Source organism: Oncorhynchus kisutch, linkage group LG15, assembly GCF_002021735.2.
Source record: "Oncorhynchus kisutch isolate 150728-3 linkage group LG15, Okis_V2, whole genome shotgun sequence".
Taxonomy (NCBI): domain Eukaryota; kingdom Metazoa; phylum Chordata; class Actinopteri; order Salmoniformes; family Salmonidae; genus Oncorhynchus; species Oncorhynchus kisutch.
The window spans coordinates 54168148-54186976 of NC_034188.2; the positions used below are offsets into that span (position 1 = coordinate 54168148).

The 18829-nt window shown below is 45.3% G+C and overlaps 2 protein-coding genes across 8 annotated transcripts in view; both read right to left on the reverse strand.

Annotated features, from left to right (window-relative positions):
• il15l (interleukin 15, like) overlaps window positions 1-5350 on the reverse strand; it is a 31701-nt gene extending 26351 nt beyond the window's left edge. Inside the window, exon 1 of one of the 2 annotated variants that reach the window (XR_004203117.1) lies at window positions 4989-5350. The gene's annotated coding sequence lies outside the window, so the exon portion shown is untranslated. The remainder of the gene's footprint in view (window positions 1-4988) is intronic. The other variant, XM_020502886.2, reaches the window with a different exon arrangement.
• A 335-nt stretch (window positions 5351-5685) lies between these two features.
• Window positions 5686-18829, reverse strand: part of plekhg2 (pleckstrin homology domain containing, family G (with RhoGef domain) member 2) — a 61715-nt gene continuing 48571 nt past the window's right edge. For 4 of the 6 annotated variants that reach the window (XM_031790519.1, XM_031790522.1, XM_031790523.1 and 1 more), the window contains 13 exons: window positions 18089-18220; window positions 17679-17861; window positions 17394-17486; window positions 17229-17315; window positions 16998-17031; window positions 16775-16852; window positions 16327-16425; window positions 15689-15730; window positions 15533-15543; window positions 15068-15322; window positions 13236-14859; window positions 11783-12929; window positions 5686-8627 (listed from right to left, as the gene is read on the reverse strand). In XM_031790519.1, the coding sequence (XP_031646379.1) occupies window positions 6635-8627; window positions 11783-12929; window positions 13236-14859; window positions 15068-15322; window positions 15533-15543; window positions 15689-15730; window positions 16327-16425; window positions 16775-16852; window positions 16998-17031; window positions 17229-17315; window positions 17394-17486; window positions 17679-17861; window positions 18089-18220 (5778 nt within the window). In that variant the 3' untranslated portion in view covers window positions 5686-6634. The remainder of the gene's footprint in view (window positions 8628-11782; window positions 12930-13235; window positions 14860-15067; window positions 15323-15532; window positions 15544-15688; window positions 15731-16326; window positions 16426-16774; window positions 16853-16997; window positions 17032-17228; window positions 17316-17393; window positions 17487-17678; window positions 17862-18088; window positions 18221-18829) is intronic. The other 2 variants (XM_031790521.1, XM_031790520.1) reach the window with 2 other exon arrangements.

An 18829-nucleotide genomic window follows, 5' to 3' on the forward strand; every position in this document is an offset into this window, starting at 1 on the left:
TGCTGAACAAATAGTTATATTGACTACGTCCGTCCTAGCTCGCTCATTAATATCTTAATTGAAATTACGGATGGCCTCTTATTCGTGGAGACATTGTTAATGTTGTAAATTACTATTGTAGCTGGAAACGGCAGATTTTTACGTCACCGGCCTTCTAGGAGTCACTGAACTGGATCGTTACCACCAAGCCCGGACTGTCTTGTCTCATTACTTATACCTGGTTCCCATTTCCCCTGATTAGTATGTGCATATAGGTGCCCTCTGTCCCCCCCTTGTCCTTGTCGGTTATTGTTCCATGTCTGTTGGTCTTGTGAGCACCTGTGCTCTGTTTCGGCTTTGGTACTACGCATTATTGTGCTCTTGTTATTACGGATCTCGCCCTGTGTATATATATTCGTTGTTTACACCTCGCTCTTTGTTTGGGTTACAGCCTTGTGTTATATTTTACGTGTTTGTTTTTGGCTTCGTCCCCGTCATATTCCATCTTGGATGAAGTAAATAGAAACCATATTTCATATTCCTGCGCCTGTCTCCTATAATTTATACAACGTGACAGGGTCCTACAATTCTAAATCAAATAACTAAATTAATAAATAAACACATAACCATCTAATAATAAAACTGGCCCCATCTAATAAGCTGGGGCCAGTTGTACTGTTAGAGGGGCCAGTTACATTAGACGTTATTGTTGTCATATCATTTTCTTCACTGCATTGCAGGCATTAGTTATGTAAAAATGATTTCATACTCCACATTTAGGGTGTCCAAAATTGTTGTCACAGGGGCACTTCTACCACTCAATACAATACACATTTATAACCGTCACCAGTCTTAATTTTCGCTGCATTAAATTACAGGTCACTCTTTATGTTAGCTAGCGGTTAACTGATTGCTAGCTAGCTACAGTAACATCAATCAGTGTTTGCAGCTATTTGAATTTGAGTCAATGAGAGAAGCTAGCAATGCAATGTAGTGTTCCTTAGCTGGCAAGGTAACAGGGGGTTTGTGACTACCGTCTGAAAGTTAATCCAGTCCAACAGTGGCACAGCCACGGCAGGACCAGGTGTCAACCTTGTTGCCGGCTGCACCAGTATAGGGGACAGTGGCACAGCCACGGCAGGACCAGGTGTCAACCTTGTTGCCAGCTGCACCAGTATAGGGGACAGTGGCACAGCATGACAGTGGCACAGCATTGTCCAGATACCTCAGTGATGGTACAAAACCATATCAGCCACACCCACAATTTATAGAACCGCAAACTCTTGCCAACAGAGTGTTGAGGTTTCAAGAGAGATGGTTTCGGGATTTCCCCCCTACATTATAATCCATCAATGAAAGGAGTGTTGTGTTTTCACTGTAGCCAAGGGTTTTCAAGCCAGCCAACTTTTGGCCAAAGAGCGGATGCTGCCTTCATTAGTGCAGGATTGAGGAACAGGAGAAAAGCCATTGTAAAATTCACAGCACATCAAAACTGCCAAACCCACCGCCACTGTGTAACTGTAACAGCACACCAGCTAAATCCAATCCGTGTCCAGTTATCCAGCGCGTGGGGTAAACAGCAGAAATGACGAAAGCTACCTTGCACTGTATGAGAAAGCAACAACATTGATTGAATCCATTGAGACACACTCAAGACGATTTGTGGATCACTATAGGGCAGAATTTTTTTAAGTGTTGGATGGTGTGGAGGTTCAGTTTGGCGACCGTTTTGACCAGGACAGTCTAAACATTCTGCAAAAGTTGGAAAGAGTGCTTCTCACGGGAGAGTTAGATGAGTCTCTAGATCAGTACCCAGAGCTGAACATGGATTCTCTTTTAGTGCAGTTGCCTCTCTTTCGCAACAAATACCACAAATACCCCTGTAGCAGCAGTGGAGAGGCAGCAGAGGTCCTCAGGAGGCTTCCAGTGGAGGTGCGGGGGTCAGATTTTTGTCTGTAATGTACATAAAGACAGGCTGGACAGTCTTGGGGGAAATATCTGCCAGCAATTTGTTGGATACATTGAAACCCTCAAACATATGTTCGGTTGTTTTGTTCAGTAGTGTGTATAACAGTGGTTCTCAACCTTTTTTGAGTACTGGAACCCCTGCATATTTTGAGGCAAGGTTTTGAGTGGTCCTCAGGGACCTCCACCCCCTCTATATTATATGGAAAGTTACTGGAATCCTTGTGCTGCTGAATAGTTCATTACACTTTTTTATTTCATGGAACCATTGCCATTACACCAAATCAAATCAAATCAAATTGTATTTGTTTAGATGTTAATGCGAGTGTAGCGAAATGCTTGTGCTTCTAGTTCCGACAATGCAGTAATAACCAACAAGTAATCTAACTAACAATTCCAAAACTACTGTCTTATACACACACGTGTAGGGGGATAAAGAATATGTACATAAAGATATATGAATGAGTGATGGTACAGAGCGGCATAGGCAAGATACAGTAGATGGTATCGAGTACAGTATATACTGTACATATGAGATGAGTATGTAAACAAAGTGGCATAGTTAAAGTGGCTAGTGATACATGTATTACATAAAGATGCAGTAGATGATATAGAGTACAGTATATACGTATACATATGAGATGAATAATGTAGGGTATGTAAACATTATATTAGGTAGCATTGTTTAAAGTGGCTAGTGATATATTTTACATCATTTCCCATCAATTCCCATTATTAAAGTGGCTGGAGTTGAGTCAGTGTGTTGGCAGCAGCCACTCAATGTTAGTGGTGGCTGTTTAACAGTCTGATGCCCTTGAGATAGAAGCTGTTTTTCAGTCTCTCGGTCCCAGCTTTGATGCACCTGTACTGACCTCGCCTTCTGGATGATAGCGGGGTGAACAGGCAGTGGCTCGGGTGGTTGTTGTCCTTGATAATCTTTATGGCCTTCCTGTAACATCGGGTGGTGCAGGTGTCCTGGAGGGCAGGTAGTTTGCCCCCGGTGATGCGTTGTGCAGACCTCACTACCCTCTGGAGAGCCTTACGGTTGTGGGCGGAGCAGTTGCCAGGCGGTGATACAGCCCGCCAGGATGCTTTCGATTGTGCATCTGTAGAAGTTTGTGAGTGCTTTTGGTGACAAGCCGAATTTCTTCAGCCTCCTGAGGTTGAAGAGGCGCTGCTGCACCTTCTTCACGATGCTGTCTGTGTGGGTGGACCAATTCAGTTTGTCTGTGATGTGTATGCCGAGGAACTTAAAACTTGCTACCCTCTCCACTACTGTTCCATCGATGTGGATAGGGGGGTGTTCCCTCTGCTGTTTCCTGAAGTCCACAATCATCTCCTTAGTTTTGTTGACGTTGAGTGTGAGGTTATTTTCCTGACACCACACTCCGAGGGCCCTCACCTCCTCCCTGTAGGCCGTCTCGTCGTTGTTGGTAATCAAGCCTACCACTGTTGTGTCGTCCGCAAACTTGATGATTGAGTTGGAGGCGTGCGTGGCCACGCAGTCGTGGGTGAACAGGGAGTACAGGAGAGGGCTCAGAACGCACCCTTGTGGGGCCCCAGTGTTGAGGATCAGCGGGGTGGAGATGTTGTTGCCTACCCTCACCACCTGGGGACCCCTAGGGGTCCACCTACCCTGTTTGAGAACCCCTGGTGTATAGTATGATATTTGTTATTTTGTTTAGTAGTTTTTAGTACATGACAGTACACTTACTAATTATTTATTTAAAATGGCATACTTTGTGTGACATACTTGTCCATAGCTGTTGTTTGAAGAGTTGAGAAACTGACTGAACAATAACTAAATATTTCTGAAGGATATTTTGGTTGATTTGTTTGGGTTTTTCATTGAAGTAGTTCTCTCGCTTTTAGAACTGTACTTATTCGGAGCCTTTTTGTTCTTGTAAAGATGTTGTAAAGATGTTGTGATGCTGTGTTACAGCACGACTTTTGGTGTCCCCCTCAGGAATTGCTCTTGAGAAAATTTCATGTAATTGTCCCCTCCAAAATTGATATCAGATTTTCGCCCCTGGTGCCAGAGCGCAGAATAACTGGAATTAGAACTGGAATAACGCAGAATAACTGGAATTAGAACTGGAATAACGCAGAATAACTGGAAATAACTGGAATTTACGAACGCGCAACACCCGTTAAATATGACATTTGTCAGTAAAAAAGTCGCCAAAAAACGTAGCCTAATTAAATTGTTGGCAAGCTAGCTTGACTGCCGTTGTGAGGTCAGAACGTCCAGGTCAACCCTACTACTCGGCGTGAGTGTCCAGTGTCAGCGTGCGCTCTGAACCCCCCGAGAGCGAAGCAAACTGACACTCTGACAAGGCTCTGAATTTACGAGCACACTCTGGCAATTCAGAGTGAATTTATGAACACCAAACCTGACTTGGGAGCAAAATGATGTTATAATGAAATTGGCATGATGTAACAGTAGTGTACTAGGGAGGGAGGGGCGCGTTGCCCCTAAAACACAGTCATTCAACATATTATAACTTTATTAAAAAAAAATCGAAAACTTGTTTTATTTATTTAAGGCTTTCCTGCTTGTATATTTTTTTCAACATTTCAAAAAATGTGATACATTTACCACAAAATCGTTTTGCTGAAATATCTCTAGATTGTAATAGTGAAGAAAATCGATTTTCTGAGATCTTCCCGCAGCTTAGAAGCTAATATGATAGGTATGTAAGCAATGTCAGACATGGTCGTTATTGCACTTTGAACATTCACCTGAACGCGTGTGCAAAACCAGGGCTAAAATAAACACCATAGGATTCATGAAATCTATTTTACGGGAAATTATTGCCTAGTTAAATACATCAAAAATATGAATTTCATACAGCCTAGCCTACTGTGAAATGACGTCAACGCGCGATTTATGCAAAGAAGATTGTTCCGTTTTTTCAGCGGCACTTGGGATAAAGAAGATTGTTCCGTTTTTTCAGTGGCACTTGGGATAGGTACTCAAAAGAAATACAACATTATTCTCTATTTCAGTAGGCTACTGGTTCACACATATAGCGGTAACTTACCCGGACATGGTAAATCAGCTTGAAAGACTACTGAAGTTTGCACCGTATGTAGGTACGAAGTGAAAACAAAAGTAATTCCGTCAAGAAGCAGATGACTTGACCTAGGATACTTTAAAATCCACAGTTGAAGTTCAAATTGTGTAGCTAAAATCTATAATATTTGTACTGCAACAAAATCCTGAAATTTCAAATGCTCAGTTACACCCAAGAGTGTAGCCTAGAGAGTCCAACCCGAACACAACCCCAGTTCTTTATTAGTGATGTGCAGTTCGCGAACGATTTGTTCTTTTTGAACGCTACTTTTTATACTGACTCGAGAGTCACGAATCATTTTCCTCATTGAATCGTTCATTTTAGTCGTTCGTTTGACCTACTGTACGCGATGAATTCTACATCAGGATTAATGACTCAAATTAACGAAATTAGTCGAAAGATTTGTTATTTTGACTGAACGAGTCGAAAAGATCCGAGTCAGTAAAAAGAGCCGAACTTTCATTACTATTATTCATAATCATTCACCCACTTCCGATAGACCTTGACACAGGCACGAAGACCACGTCCAGGGAACTATTTTCCTTCGGAAAAGTAGACATGGAAAAATTGGCATTCAGTGTTAATAACTATGTTCTCCAGGATATTGACTAATCAATAATAATAGGTATACTTGGAAGATTTATACAGGAGACAGACAACATCAAAGGGTCTTTAATATTTTTATTATTATTGGAGTACAAATAACTGAAATACACATAAGTAATAGACACAGTAGTTGTTTTTTGAGTCTTTTGACCACAGGAGCTCACACAATTTCCAAACTGATATTTAAATACGGTACTTAAAAAAGTAGCTAGGTCTATACTATCGAAATGTGACATAGTAGCCTGAAGACACTGTGTTGTACAGCAATAAAAATGCATGTGAATGACTCACAACATTAATTTCCTTGCACTTTGTTTTCCCTGAAATTTGTTGCCCTTGTTTTCCCTTATTTTCAGCTCTTATGTAATCAAATAAATCATATCTTTTTGAATCACTGATAAAAAATATATAGGTTAGAACACATAGCGTCATGATTTAGTGTGACATAAAACCTACCTTCACAGATACGTCTTAACTGCACACACAGCTGAGGACATTGTGCAAAATAAAGACATACAATTAAGTGCCAGAAATGCAGACAAAATAAGACTACTTCATAAATAAAAGAAAATAATTGACAGTTTTGACCATGACAGCCACAAGCACAAACACAGGAGTTTGGTACACAATACATTGTTTTTTGTTTAACAGAATAAACCAAATTTATTTTGAAAGAACAAACAAGAACAAAAAGACTAATAAAAACAACACCGGGAAAAACTCATTTGTCTGTGGGTTCAGTCAGTGTCCTGTTGGACAGTGATGTAGGTGGCCGGACGGTGGTTCGTGGAGTTGGTTGCAGAATCCCTGACATTGTCAGATTGTCATCTGGAAGAACAGGTGATTCAGTCTACTGTCCAATTAAGTCTAATGTAATTCATTACCTTATGACCTGGAGTTATATCTCATAGGATCCCTATGAACACCACTGTTTCAGGGTAAAGTGCCTATTTAGACTTTCACTGAGGCATAAGGCATCTTGGAGGATGTCGCCCAGTTGCAGCCCCTCACAGCCTGTTGCAGTTCTGGGGAACAGGAAGGGTGAGGTTGCAGGCATTGATGCTGACTCTCCGTCTGCCCTGGCTGTCTACCACAGGGGCTAAGGTCTGGCTCAAGCTCACCTGGGTGTTGCTGAAGGAAGTGATTCGCCCACTGCCAGCAATCTGCAGGTTCACAGTGGTAGCATAGCTAGTCTTTAGAGTCCTTTTGGCTGCCTGCATTGAGGAGGCGTCCTCTGGCTTTGGCTCACTCCTGTGAGGGCACTGGATGGGTGCGCCCATGTCTGGGGCTGGGGAGGCCCGAGGCACATAGGCACAGATCAGGTGGCTCCGGCAACTGTCCTCCCCAAGGTCTGGGTCACCCCACTCATCCTGAGGCCAGACAGGGGAAGTCGGAGAGCTCCGGTCAGGGCTGTCTCCACTGTCATACTTGGTCAGGAGTTCTCGTACGTCGGGCCAGGCAATGCTGGTGAAGTGTTGCCCGCCGTGGTTGCTCTTCCCAGGGGCCAGTCTGACAGGGGACAAGGTGCAGGGGCTGAGGCAGGATGGGGAGCCGCTGTTGGAGCCGCTGTAGGAGTCACTGTTGGAGTAGGATCCCCCTCGGGGACTCATCAGCCCAGATTCCTGCTCCGCACCCACCGCCCTGCGCCTTCCGCTCTCTACCCATGACCTTCTCCCATTCCTGACTGAGCTGGGTTGTCGGTCAGCCAGGCTGAGGAAGGGCAGGCTGCTCCCCTTGGTCCTCCGCAGGTTCTGAGAAGGGGTTGGAGAGCATGAGGAGAAACCAGATGGGGGAGGGGAGGTGGTGCTGTAGCTTCTCTGAATGGAGGGGGAGGGGGATAAGCCACCTCTCCATGTGGGTGAGGCTATGGAGGAGGAAGGGAATGCCAATTTGGCATGCCGCGGCTGAGGAGTGGCGACTCCCCACACATTGGCAGGAACCCCGATGGGCGGTGGGGAGGTAATACGAGGGAAGGTGATGCCTGAGGAGCAGGCTGAGGAGGTCCTGGGGAGCTCCAGGGAGAGGCCCAGGTGGTTGAAGGGGCTAGCCCCTCCTGCCCGGGTGCTTCTAGGGTTGGGGGGCTTGTTCATCAGAGGGCCTGTATGATTCTGGACAGGGGGTGGGGAGCAGATCCTGCTGAATGGAGATGGGGAGGGAGAGGGGGACTGCACTCGTGAGCTGGGCTCCGAGGCAGAGAAGGGCCTTGCCACTCTGTTGGAAGTGTGAGCAGAACCACTCCAGTGAGAATCATGGGGATGGGGTATACTGTTGGTACTCGTTAACGGTGGCTTCCGGTGATTCACGGCCAATCCTCCGTTAGTGGTGTTGTTGTTGTTGTTGCTATTTCCATTCAAACCAATATGACGTGGCTGGGCTAGGGCAACAGGCCTGGGCCGGGGGGAGGCAGAGGAAGAGGCGGTGTGATGCAGGCTGACTGGGGGGGCTGGGGAGACTGAGTGCTGGCTGCGGTATGGTGGGGGGGACAGGGCTGGGGATGGGGATGCGCATGGGCTGGAGCGAAGTGAAGTAGACTGGAGTGGGGAAGGGGGACTCAGAGGGGGGCCACTAGGGCCAGAGGTGAGTTTGGGGGAGGGAGACCTCATCCTGAGTGGGGATGCAGTGGGAGCGGGAGCCAGAGGGGCTGGACTACCTGGGGAAGGGGTGGCCTGGTCCTGGAGGCGAGCGTTGTTCTTGGCCAGACTCTGGCTGATGGACTGGCTGATGCAGAAGGCGGCCAGGGACTTGGTCAAGGCAGAAGGGGTGGGAGAGGAGCAGGAGAGTCCCCTGATTGGAGAGGGAGAGCGATGGTGGAGACTGGGGCAGAAGGCGGAGGGGGGCTTGGCATCCATGGGATGGCCAATGCCTGGAGGCAGGGTGGCTGATCTCTCCAGTGAAGACTGGGGGGAAGGCTGTCTGATGGGGGACAACCCAGAGGCATGGATGGATGGGGCTGAAGGATCCTGTCCTGTCTCTCTGGACTTCAGTGGAGCCGGTGGTAGTCTATAACCAAAGGAAAGAGAAGAGGAAATTAATGGACGATTAATCAGTCCCTCCAGGATTCTGAGCATTTTTGATCAAAATCAACAATTTCACACATAATATGCGAGGGCTTGCAAATTTGACCAATCACTGCACTATCTCCACATAAAACAGCCAAATCATCGCAATATTATCGCATAAAACTGACCCATCAGCACAGTACAAAAAGAGGGCTCGGAATTTCAACCAATCACTGCATAATATGGTTCAATCAAGCCACACGTCAAAAAAAAAATTCTTATCAATGAAATTGAATTAGACTAAATCATCAAATTTGACTAAATCACTGCGTATTGCCATGCAAAATATCACATAAAATCCCTGCGAAATCCTGGAGAGCCTGATTAATGCCACAACACTGGCTTGAGGAGAAGCAGGATTGAGAGGAGAGGACTGCAGGCAGCGATGGCTCAGTCTTGTGAATATAAACTACTTTGACAGTCCGTGTGTACTTTTATTTATACAATTCAGCTCTTAGCAGTGATGTACACAAAATAAAACTAAACAATTTCTATATTTATTATTATACAGCAAAATAGGAACTGTGGATAAGTTTACCACTCGATATAACCTCTAAAGCTGTGGACATTCAGGGGCCTTTTCACATACTTTGCATCGACAGTACCTTCAGAAAGTATTCACACCCCTTGAATTTTTTCATATTATGTAGTGTTACAGCATGAATTTAAAATTGATTAAATTTAGATTTTGTGACACTGGCCTACACACAATACCCCATAATGTCAAAGTAGAATGATGCTTTTAGAAATGTTTACAAATGAATACATTTTTTAAAGCTGAAATGTCTTGAGTTAGTAAGTATTCATCTTCTTTGTTATGGCAAGCCTGAATAAGTTCAGAAGTAAACATGTGCTTAACAAGTCACATAATAAGTTGCATGGACTCTGTGTACAATAATAGTGTTTAACATGACTACCTCATATCTGTACCCCACACATTAAATTATCTGTAAGGTCTCTCAGTCTCTCAGTGAATTTCAAACACAGATTCAACCAGAAAGACCAGGGAGGTTCTCCAATGCCTCACAAAGAATGGCACCCATTGGTAGATGGATTTTTTAAAAAGCAGACATTGAATATGCCTTTGAGCATGGTGAAGTTAATTACACTTTGAATGGTGTATCAATACACCCCAGTCACTACAAAGATACAGGTGTAGTTCCTAACTCAGTTGCCGGAGAGGAAAGAAACCGCTCTGGGATTTCACCATGAGGCCAATGGGGATTTTAAAACAGTTACAGAGTTTATTGGCTGTGATAGAAGAAAACTGAGGACGGATCAACAACATTGTAGTTACTCCACAATTACTAAGCTAAATGACAGAGTGAAAAGAAGGAAGCGTGTACAGAATAAAAAATATTCCAAAACATGCATCCTGTTTACAATTTTGAAAAAAATGGCTTAAACATCAATGGCAATACTTGAAAATGGCTGTCTAGCCATGATCAACAACCAACTCGACAGAGTCTGAAGAAATTAAAAAAGAATAATTAGCTAATATTGTACAATCCAGGTGTGCAAAGCTCTTAGAGACTGACCCAGAAAGACTCACAGCTGTAATAGCTGCCAAAGATGATTATAACATGTATTGACTCAGGGGTGTGAATACTTACAGTATCAGTCAAAGGTTTGGACACACCTACTCATTCCAGGGTTTTTCTTTATTTGTACTATTTTCTACATTGTAGAATTATAGAAGACGTCAAAACGATGTAATAACACATATGGAATCATGTAGTAACCAAAAAAAGTGTTAAATAAATCTAAATATATTTTATATATTGCCTTGATGACAGCTTTGCCCACTCTTGGCATTCTCTGAACCAGCTTCATGAAGTAGTCACCTGTAATGCATTTTAATTAACAGGTGTGCCTTGTTAAAAGTTCATTTGTGGAATTTCTTTCCTTCTTAATGCGTTTGAACCATTTAGAACTTTGATTTTTTTTAAAGTGCAGTTGCAAAAACCATCAAGCGCCATGATGAAACTGGCTGTCATGAGGACCATCACAGGAAAGGAAGACCCAGAGTTACCTCTGCTGCAGAGGATAAGTTCATTAGAGTTACCAGCCTCAGAAATTGCTGCCCAAATAAATGCTTCACAGAGTTCAAGTAACAGACACATCTCAATATCAACTGTTCAGAGGATACTGTGTGAATCAGGCCTTCATTGTCAAATTGCTGCAAAGAAACCATTACTAAAGGATACCATTACTAAAGGACACAAATAAGAAGAGACTTGCTTGGGCCAAGAAACACGAGCAATGGACATTAGACAGGTGGAAATCTGTCCTTTGGTCTGATGAGTCCAAATTTGAGATTTTTGGTTCCGCTGTGTCTTTGTGAGACGCAGAGTAGGTGAATTTTGCACGCCCAATTTTTCAGTTTTTGATTTGTTAAAAAAGTTTGAAATATCCAATAAATGTCGTTCCACTTCATGATTGTGTCCCACTTGTTGTTGATTCTTCACAAAAAAAATACAGTTTTATATCTTTATGTTTGAAGCCTGAAATGTGGCAAAAGGTCGCAAAGTTCAAGGGGGCCGAATACTTTCGCAAGGCACTGTATGTGGGAACTCCTTTAAGACTGTTGGTTGAGAGAATGCCAAGAGTGTGCAAAGCTGTCATCAAGGCAAAGATTGGCTACTTTAAATAATCTAACATTTTAAATATATTTAGATTAGTTAAATACCTTTTTGGTAACTACATGATTCCATATGTGTCGTTTCATAGTTTTGATGTCTTCACTATTATTCTACAATGTAGAAAATATAAAAATATAATGCATATAGCATTTCACTAAAATGTTTCCTTTCCATCTACTCTGTGAATAACAATGTACTGTCTTATCTTATTCATGGAATTTCTTTAAGAACTCTTAGTCAAGAAACAGGAAAAAGTTTCTGTGCTCTTCCAGTCAGATGTAAATTTCTTTAATGTTTCTCCAGTTTTGCTTTTTTCCTCCAGCACCTTCACAAATCGGTTTTGGGTGTGTGGTAGATTCTGCTTATTATCTACAAGAACTCTTCGTGGAAGAATTAAGCAATAGACCAGTGAAATTGTGTTACTACTGTACTATTAGGCTATTAAATACTGTACCTTTGGCTGGGGAGTGTGGCGTTGTTTGATCCGTTCCAATTGATAGGAAGGCTCCTTCTACCCATGCTAGTGGGCAGGTGCCGGTTGGGTGGTCTTTGGCTGGTGAACTTAGGCAGACAGTCAGAGGACTGCACCCCTGGTGGAGGTATAGGCGCCGGGCTTTGGAGCGATGACCACGGATAGAGAACCATGCCCCCCTCTTTTTCTTTGGAATCCTCTGGGACTTGACTCTCCTTGACTCTCTGACCAGATGTATGTGTTGCTTGCATGGGTTCAGTCATAGGTGACTGAGTGGGATGCCGCACTAAGGGGTTTGACCCCTCAGTTAGTCCAGAGATGGACCTCTGTTGTGTGGGAGACGTGTCGGAGCTGTGAGGGGAAATCTTTGACGATGCAGGCGAAACATCTAGTGTGGCATCTCGTGGTTTCTCTTTGGTGGATTCAGCTTTACTTTGATGACCAGGGGCCACCTGGGGTGAACTCCCTCTCTCAGCCCCACTGGCCACATAAGGCGACATTATCTTGGTGTTTAAATTGTCTTCGTCTGGCTTCACCAACTGGCTTGTCTCTGGTTCAGTTGGAGCCTGCTGTTGGATGGTCTTCATCAGTTCCTCTGCAGCGCCAACCCCTGGAGACCTGTCCTTGTTCCCACATGGGCCTGCTAAAGAGGTTGCTGTCCCCAGAGAAGGATCTTCCCTGATGGAGTACAGATGATGTCCTTTCTGCTCTGCCTGAGTCCTGCTGAGATTCACAGACATCTCTGGGGTCCCTGGATGACCATTAGCTGGAACCTCAAACCTTACCCCTTGGATGGGGCCTTCCTGGACTGGGAAGCCCTTCTTGGAGTGAGGCCTCTGCATCTCAGCTTCTGAGATGACTTCCTCAGACTGGTTCTCCATAAGCTTCCCCTCCATAGCAGTCGTCACTACCTCCTCAGGCCCAACCTGAGGGTTTTTTGGTGGGGTGGTCAGAGGGGAGGAGGGTGGAGAGGTAATGGACGTGGATCCCAGGTTGGAAACACTGTCCCTGGGTCCGGCCAGGACGTAGCTATTCTCCTGCTGGCGGTAGGTGGGGGACAGCTGTTCACTGACAAGGACGTGGCCAAAGAGCTGGGGTTCTGAGGAGACTGAAGTAATCTCCTGGCAACCTGTAAATCCCACAAAAAACATCCCAAACACTGTCATTCACTGATACACAATATGGAGGCTTTTACATGTCATGTTTTATTCGTAGTGTTTCCTAACTAACTAACTAAGCCTAACTAAGGCTTTACTTTCACTATCAAACATGGTAAATCACAGTTTATAAGTGTTATTCTATTATTAATAGTGTTCATTAAAACAAATTCAGTGAAAATGAAATTAATAAGACACCAACAAGTCTTCAGATTTCATTACTACTACACTATTAAATCAAATCATAGCCGTTCCGAAATGATGTTAAAGGTACTGACCAGTGGAATGGCTCTGAGCTCTCTTGAGCTCTACTGTAATCTTCTCCTCCTGATGCTGCTGTGGCGGCTGGGCCTGAGGAGGGACGCTGTGCCTGATGGTGCCGGTCCACGGTGCACGACCCACACACACCCTCTTGTGGTGAAGAGGCACCTTCATGATGCTGGCCTTGGCGCTGTACATGCGAGCCAGCATTTGAACCTTACTGAGGATCCTCTCCGAGTTCTCCACCAGACATGGATCACCGGGGCTGGCCTCGAACAGGCCTATCCCTGCCACGTCTGCGACCGCTGCCCCCTCGTACAGGGTCTGGCTGGAGGACACCATCTTACAGTGGCGGGACCAGCGGCCCACCTTGATCTGGCTGGGTAGGCCCTCTAGGTTCCCAGTGAGGGAGCTCCTGTCTCTGATTCTTCCCAACCCAGCCTGGGACACTGGGGCGGTCTTACTGTCGTGGAGGCCTGTAAGTGGAGGGACAGTGGAGTCTTTCTGGGCCTCTTTAGGTTCTGAGTCCAGATCACTTGGACTTGGTCCGTAGCCGTTGATTACTTGCTGGTCTTCTGTGATCACTTTGGCTGCTTCATCACTGCCTGGGGCCTCTTTGTTTATGTCTGTTAACTCTGTATTAACAGCGGCTCCTACTTTCTCCTTCTCTTTCCACTCCTTCATCAACTCTTTGTAGGGGAGGAGCTCGCTCCCTGGCTCAAACCTGCTACATTCCTCCACAGCAGGCTCACCCTGACCTGGTTCCTGGCTGTGATCTTCCTGGGAACCAGCAGCATAAGTGGAGGAACAGTCTGGACTGAGGGCTCCCTCTCCCTGGTCAAGCAGCTCTAACTCAGGCTCTGGTTCTGCCCCCCCATCGGAGCGCCCGCTCTCTGAGTCACACAAGCTGTCCTGGTGGCCAAAGACAGCAAAGCGGGACACAGAGTCTTTGACCAGGCCGGTGGGGATGATGAGGGAGAAGCTGTTTCTCCTGGGGGTGGGGATGCTGTCACCTTCTCCTGCATCTCCTGCCTCGGCCTCAGCTGCCTCGTAGTAGCTGCGGATCTTCTCGATGATCTGCCTGTCGGACTTGGTGAGCTGGGTCTCTTTCTTGGGCGCCAGAGGGCTCTGTACAGTGTCCTCTGGGATGGAGAGATGAGAGATTGGAGCTTCTGAGAGTTTGTCCTCGTTGGGGAGGTCAAAGCAGAGTTCTTTCTCCCTCTCCCTTTTGTCAGGGAGGCTTACAGGAGTAAGAGGTGTCGCGGTTTTGACCGTTTGCTCGTCCTCCACCTCTGATGCAGTTCTTTCCTCAACTGTCTCGGTTTCTTTGGCTGATGTGCTCTCCTCCTGAGGCATCTCCTCTTTGACATCAGATGGCAAAGGTGTTGACTCTCCACCTTCACAACCTCCCTCCTCTGAGGACTCACTGGACAGACGGGTTGGAAGAGTTTGGTCTTCCATTTTGGTTCTGCTCCCCTCCAGTTGCACTGTTATCTCCTCTGGACTATTGGGATGCGGGTCTTGCGACTTGTAAGTCTCCTCTGTAGAGGAAGGCTGCAGCTGGTCATTTCCTTGCTGAGCAACTGGACATGGAGGTGGCTCAGTTGTTTGGTCCTCCAGAGACTCATCCAGGGGTGAATCCTGTGGAAAGACAGAAACAAAAACAAAAGAGTCAATACGTACACGGCAATATGTACACGGTAGAGTAATGTAGCACTAACTCAGGAAGGAATTGATAGCTCATAAAACTACACACGAATGTCTAGTGACTAGACATGTGGCACAGGTTGCTTCAAATCCATGGCAACTGTTTAACAATGTGTGAATTGTGAAAGACAATATAGCCCACCCATACTATGTCATGCTTGAGTTCGGCCATTCCCTCTCGCACGCGGCTCTGGTTAATGAACTGCATGATCTCCTCGGTGATGGAGAGGGTGGGCGGGAGGCTCAGTGGGGATAGATCCTCATCTTCCAGGCCCAGGCAGGGGTCCGGCCACTCTGCCTCAGCTTCCACCTCCATCACAGAGGAGGCCAGGGTTTTGGTGCTGCCTGAGTATCCCAGGCTATCTGCCCCAGGACACAGCTCCCCCTCGCTGCCAGCCTATGGAGATGGACATGCGTATAAACACGGAGACGGATAATGTCAGGAAGGGAGGGTGTTACTCAGTTGCATTTCTAAAGCCAACAAGGCATTGCTCATAGTAATTCTTGCCAAGTAAGTCTTTCCAATGAGATATCATTTGATGATTAATTTATGTGTACGACAGTTGTGTGGGTGGTTAAGTGTGGAACAAGTCTGAATCAAGCTTACCTTTGAAGAGACTGGATTCAATGAGAAGATAGGAATGGTTTGTGGGAAACAAACAAATGCGTGTTTACTTTCCATTAAAAACATACCAAATCTTTCGACTGACCGAGGCACTACCAGGAAACAAGATAACAAAAATCCTTTAAGAAGCATTCTCACCACTCTCACCATGAAATGCTGTTTCGAAGTCTTTAGTTGGAGCTGGAAAGAAACACCCATAAGCATCCAAGAATTAGTCATTTCCAATAATTACATTTATGCATTTACATTTCTTAGCTAACTGTACGTTTAGTCCAAGTAATGTGCCGTAGGTGATTCCTCTCTGGGCCCTTGTTCATAAAGCGTCTCAGGATCAGGTGCTACTTGTCCATGTCATCCTGTTAATTATTCAGTACTGGGGCGGCAGGTAGCCTAGTGGTTAGAGCTTTGGGCCAGTAACTGAAAGGATGCTAGATTGAATCCCTGAGCTGACAAGGTAAAAATATGTCGTTCTGCCCTAGTAGGAGGCAGTTAACGCACTGTTCCCCGGTATAATTTGTTCATAACTGACTTAAATAAAGGTTCAATATAAAAATTTCAAAAACAAATATGATCTAAAAGGCTAAACTGATACTTCAACAGCACTTCTGCTTTGAGACTCTTTATGAATGTGGACCCTGTTCTATAGACATGAAGTCTCACCAGACTGCCTCCTGAGTAAGAATGCTGATCTAGGATCTGTCCATATAATCTTATTCATTATAATCTAAAAGGCTAAACTGAGGCTAAATCAGCACTCCTACTCTAAGAAGTCTCACCAGACTGCCTCCTGCCGCGGCGGTAGGACAGGTTCCCCTCCAGAAGCAGGGGAAGGCTCTTCTTGGCCTTCTCTGGGGTGTAGATGAACTCTGGGGGCTCTGGACTCACACACACACACACACACACACACACACACACACACACACACACACACACACACACACACACACACACACACACACACACACACACACACACACACACACACACACACACACACACACACACACAGCATTCAGTTAACTTTGCAAACACAGACCAGACAGGCATATGGCAAAAGGCCTTTGTTATTTGCTAGATTTATGACAAAAAAGAAGCCATTACACTCATCTGACTTTGGGGTTTGAACGTGCTTAAAACCAGGAAAGATATCCAACAGAAAATAAAAGTGGTTCACACACAAATGAGGTACTAGGTGCATTACAGGTAAGAATGGCTTGTCCTGACCTGATTGGCGTCTTCCTCGATGGTATTCATTGCATCTTGGAGATGACTTTTTAAAATGATCCTGATCAAACTGAGGAGCTGTGAAATAGAAATGGCAAGTTACTGAGTTGTGCATGACCGTAAACTGTGCACGATTGGTGTCAAATTCATTTCAATTTACAGTGTAAATTGAAAATGAAAAGTGTAGGTGTGAGAAAGTATGATGGTTTGAAATGAAACTCACATTGACAGAAGTTGTCACCGAGTACCTGCCTTGCCTGAAAAATACATGTATGGTATTTCAATGATTCAATGACTTGCGACAGTGTTTGCATTAACTTTAAATAGCCATGAGATGGCAGCACAACCTAACAGAGGGAATGCAATATTCTCAGTTTCAGCCACAGCCTTCAGTGTTATATTTGGCTGAAAAGTATTGCCGTTTATATCGGCAGCATTGACCGTAATGTCTCACCTTCTGGGGTAGAGAGGCAAGATGGTTCTCCACTATCAGTCTCTTGAGGTAGTGCAGCCAAAGGCGTTTCTCCTCCTGGTTTTTGGTCTGTAACATGGGTAGGAGGGTAGTTCAAGTACACTGGTCTGACACAATACAATGTCCTGTCCTTTGGTTTACTCATACCTGTACAATGTGCTGCTGTTTGGGGATGGTCTGATCGGACACCTTAAAACACAGGGGGTCCTTCATGGTTTCTACCAGAAGTAGATTACAGCACTGAATGGAGAGAAGGGTGGAGAGATGAGGGAAAGGAGAGAGTGAAATATGAGAGGAAAGGCAGTGGAGTGTAAATAAGGGTATCAGTACACGATAATTGGTGTAGGCGTCATCTCTAAAGATACATGCCCATAGCATTTACAGAAACAAAATAATCTGATCGATTCATTCCGCTGTCCGCACGTCACTCACAAATATATGGGTGCTGTAGATGAAAAGCTCCAGCCTCTTTTTAGCGATAAGCAGCATCTTGTCGAAGAGGAAGAATGCCCTCTCCTTCTTGACCCGTTGGACCCTGAAGGAGCCCTCCAACACCAGCTCCCCAAAGCCATTCAGGTCTGGACCTGTCCAGTTGGTCAACAAACTCTCAATCTCCTGCCAGAGCCAAAGAAAAAGCAGTGTTTGTGTTGACCAAAGGTTGACCTCTAACCTTCAAAAACAGATGTAGTGGAGACTGATATGTCCAAAGACCTCTGTGACCTCTAACCTCTTTTGACTTTTAACCTCTGACCTCTACTGCCAGTTCAGAGTCATAGATAACACACACAGTAGTTTCCTCAGAACTGCTGTAGTGAGTGACTGGGCAGAGTGGTGGTCCATACCTGCAGCCTGACGGCGTGCTCCTGCTTCCTCTTCATGTCGTTGATGTACCAGGCCACAGCTGTCATGGTGATGATGGCATCCTCCACCACCTCGTAGCCAGGGTCACTTTTATCAAAGTGTTTGGCCAGCTCCTGCCACACGGGGGTGTTAGTGAGGTTAGGCTTCTATTAGGGTTGGTATAACGAGAAAGGGGTAGCTGCAGCCCAATACGGCGTCCAGAGAACGAACGAGTGGGTGTGTCGAAACCAGGCAACTCGTACAGCGAGAGTTTGAACTTCTGTTCTGAAGTCAGAGGACGAGTCTGAGTTGTATTTCAGTGTTTAGTTTTTTTATTAAAAGTACTGATGATGGGTGTATTGTTGCTTGTATGCGATGTACATGTGTTCTTACCATGACCGTCACCCTAATATTGGCTACTAGGTATCTACTTCCCACAACGTTGCGGGACAGTAGTGCTTGGCAAGGAGAGAGCGAAGGACACTGTGTCCCAGTGTTGTTGCGGACTGTATGTACCAAAGTGACATCGCGGTGGTTTTCAATATTAGTTATTTCTTGTGTAGGCTGCTTTCCAACTTATAAAATCATGGGAGGGAAAAATTGCGATGTTATCTACCGCCTGTGACACTGTGATAAGACACCCGCCAGTGGGACGCAACTCTGGTCGGCAATCACCTCGATACAACACGGGTGCTCCGGTTGCCATGTTCGCTACCACCGGCGACATTGGATACAGCTACCCA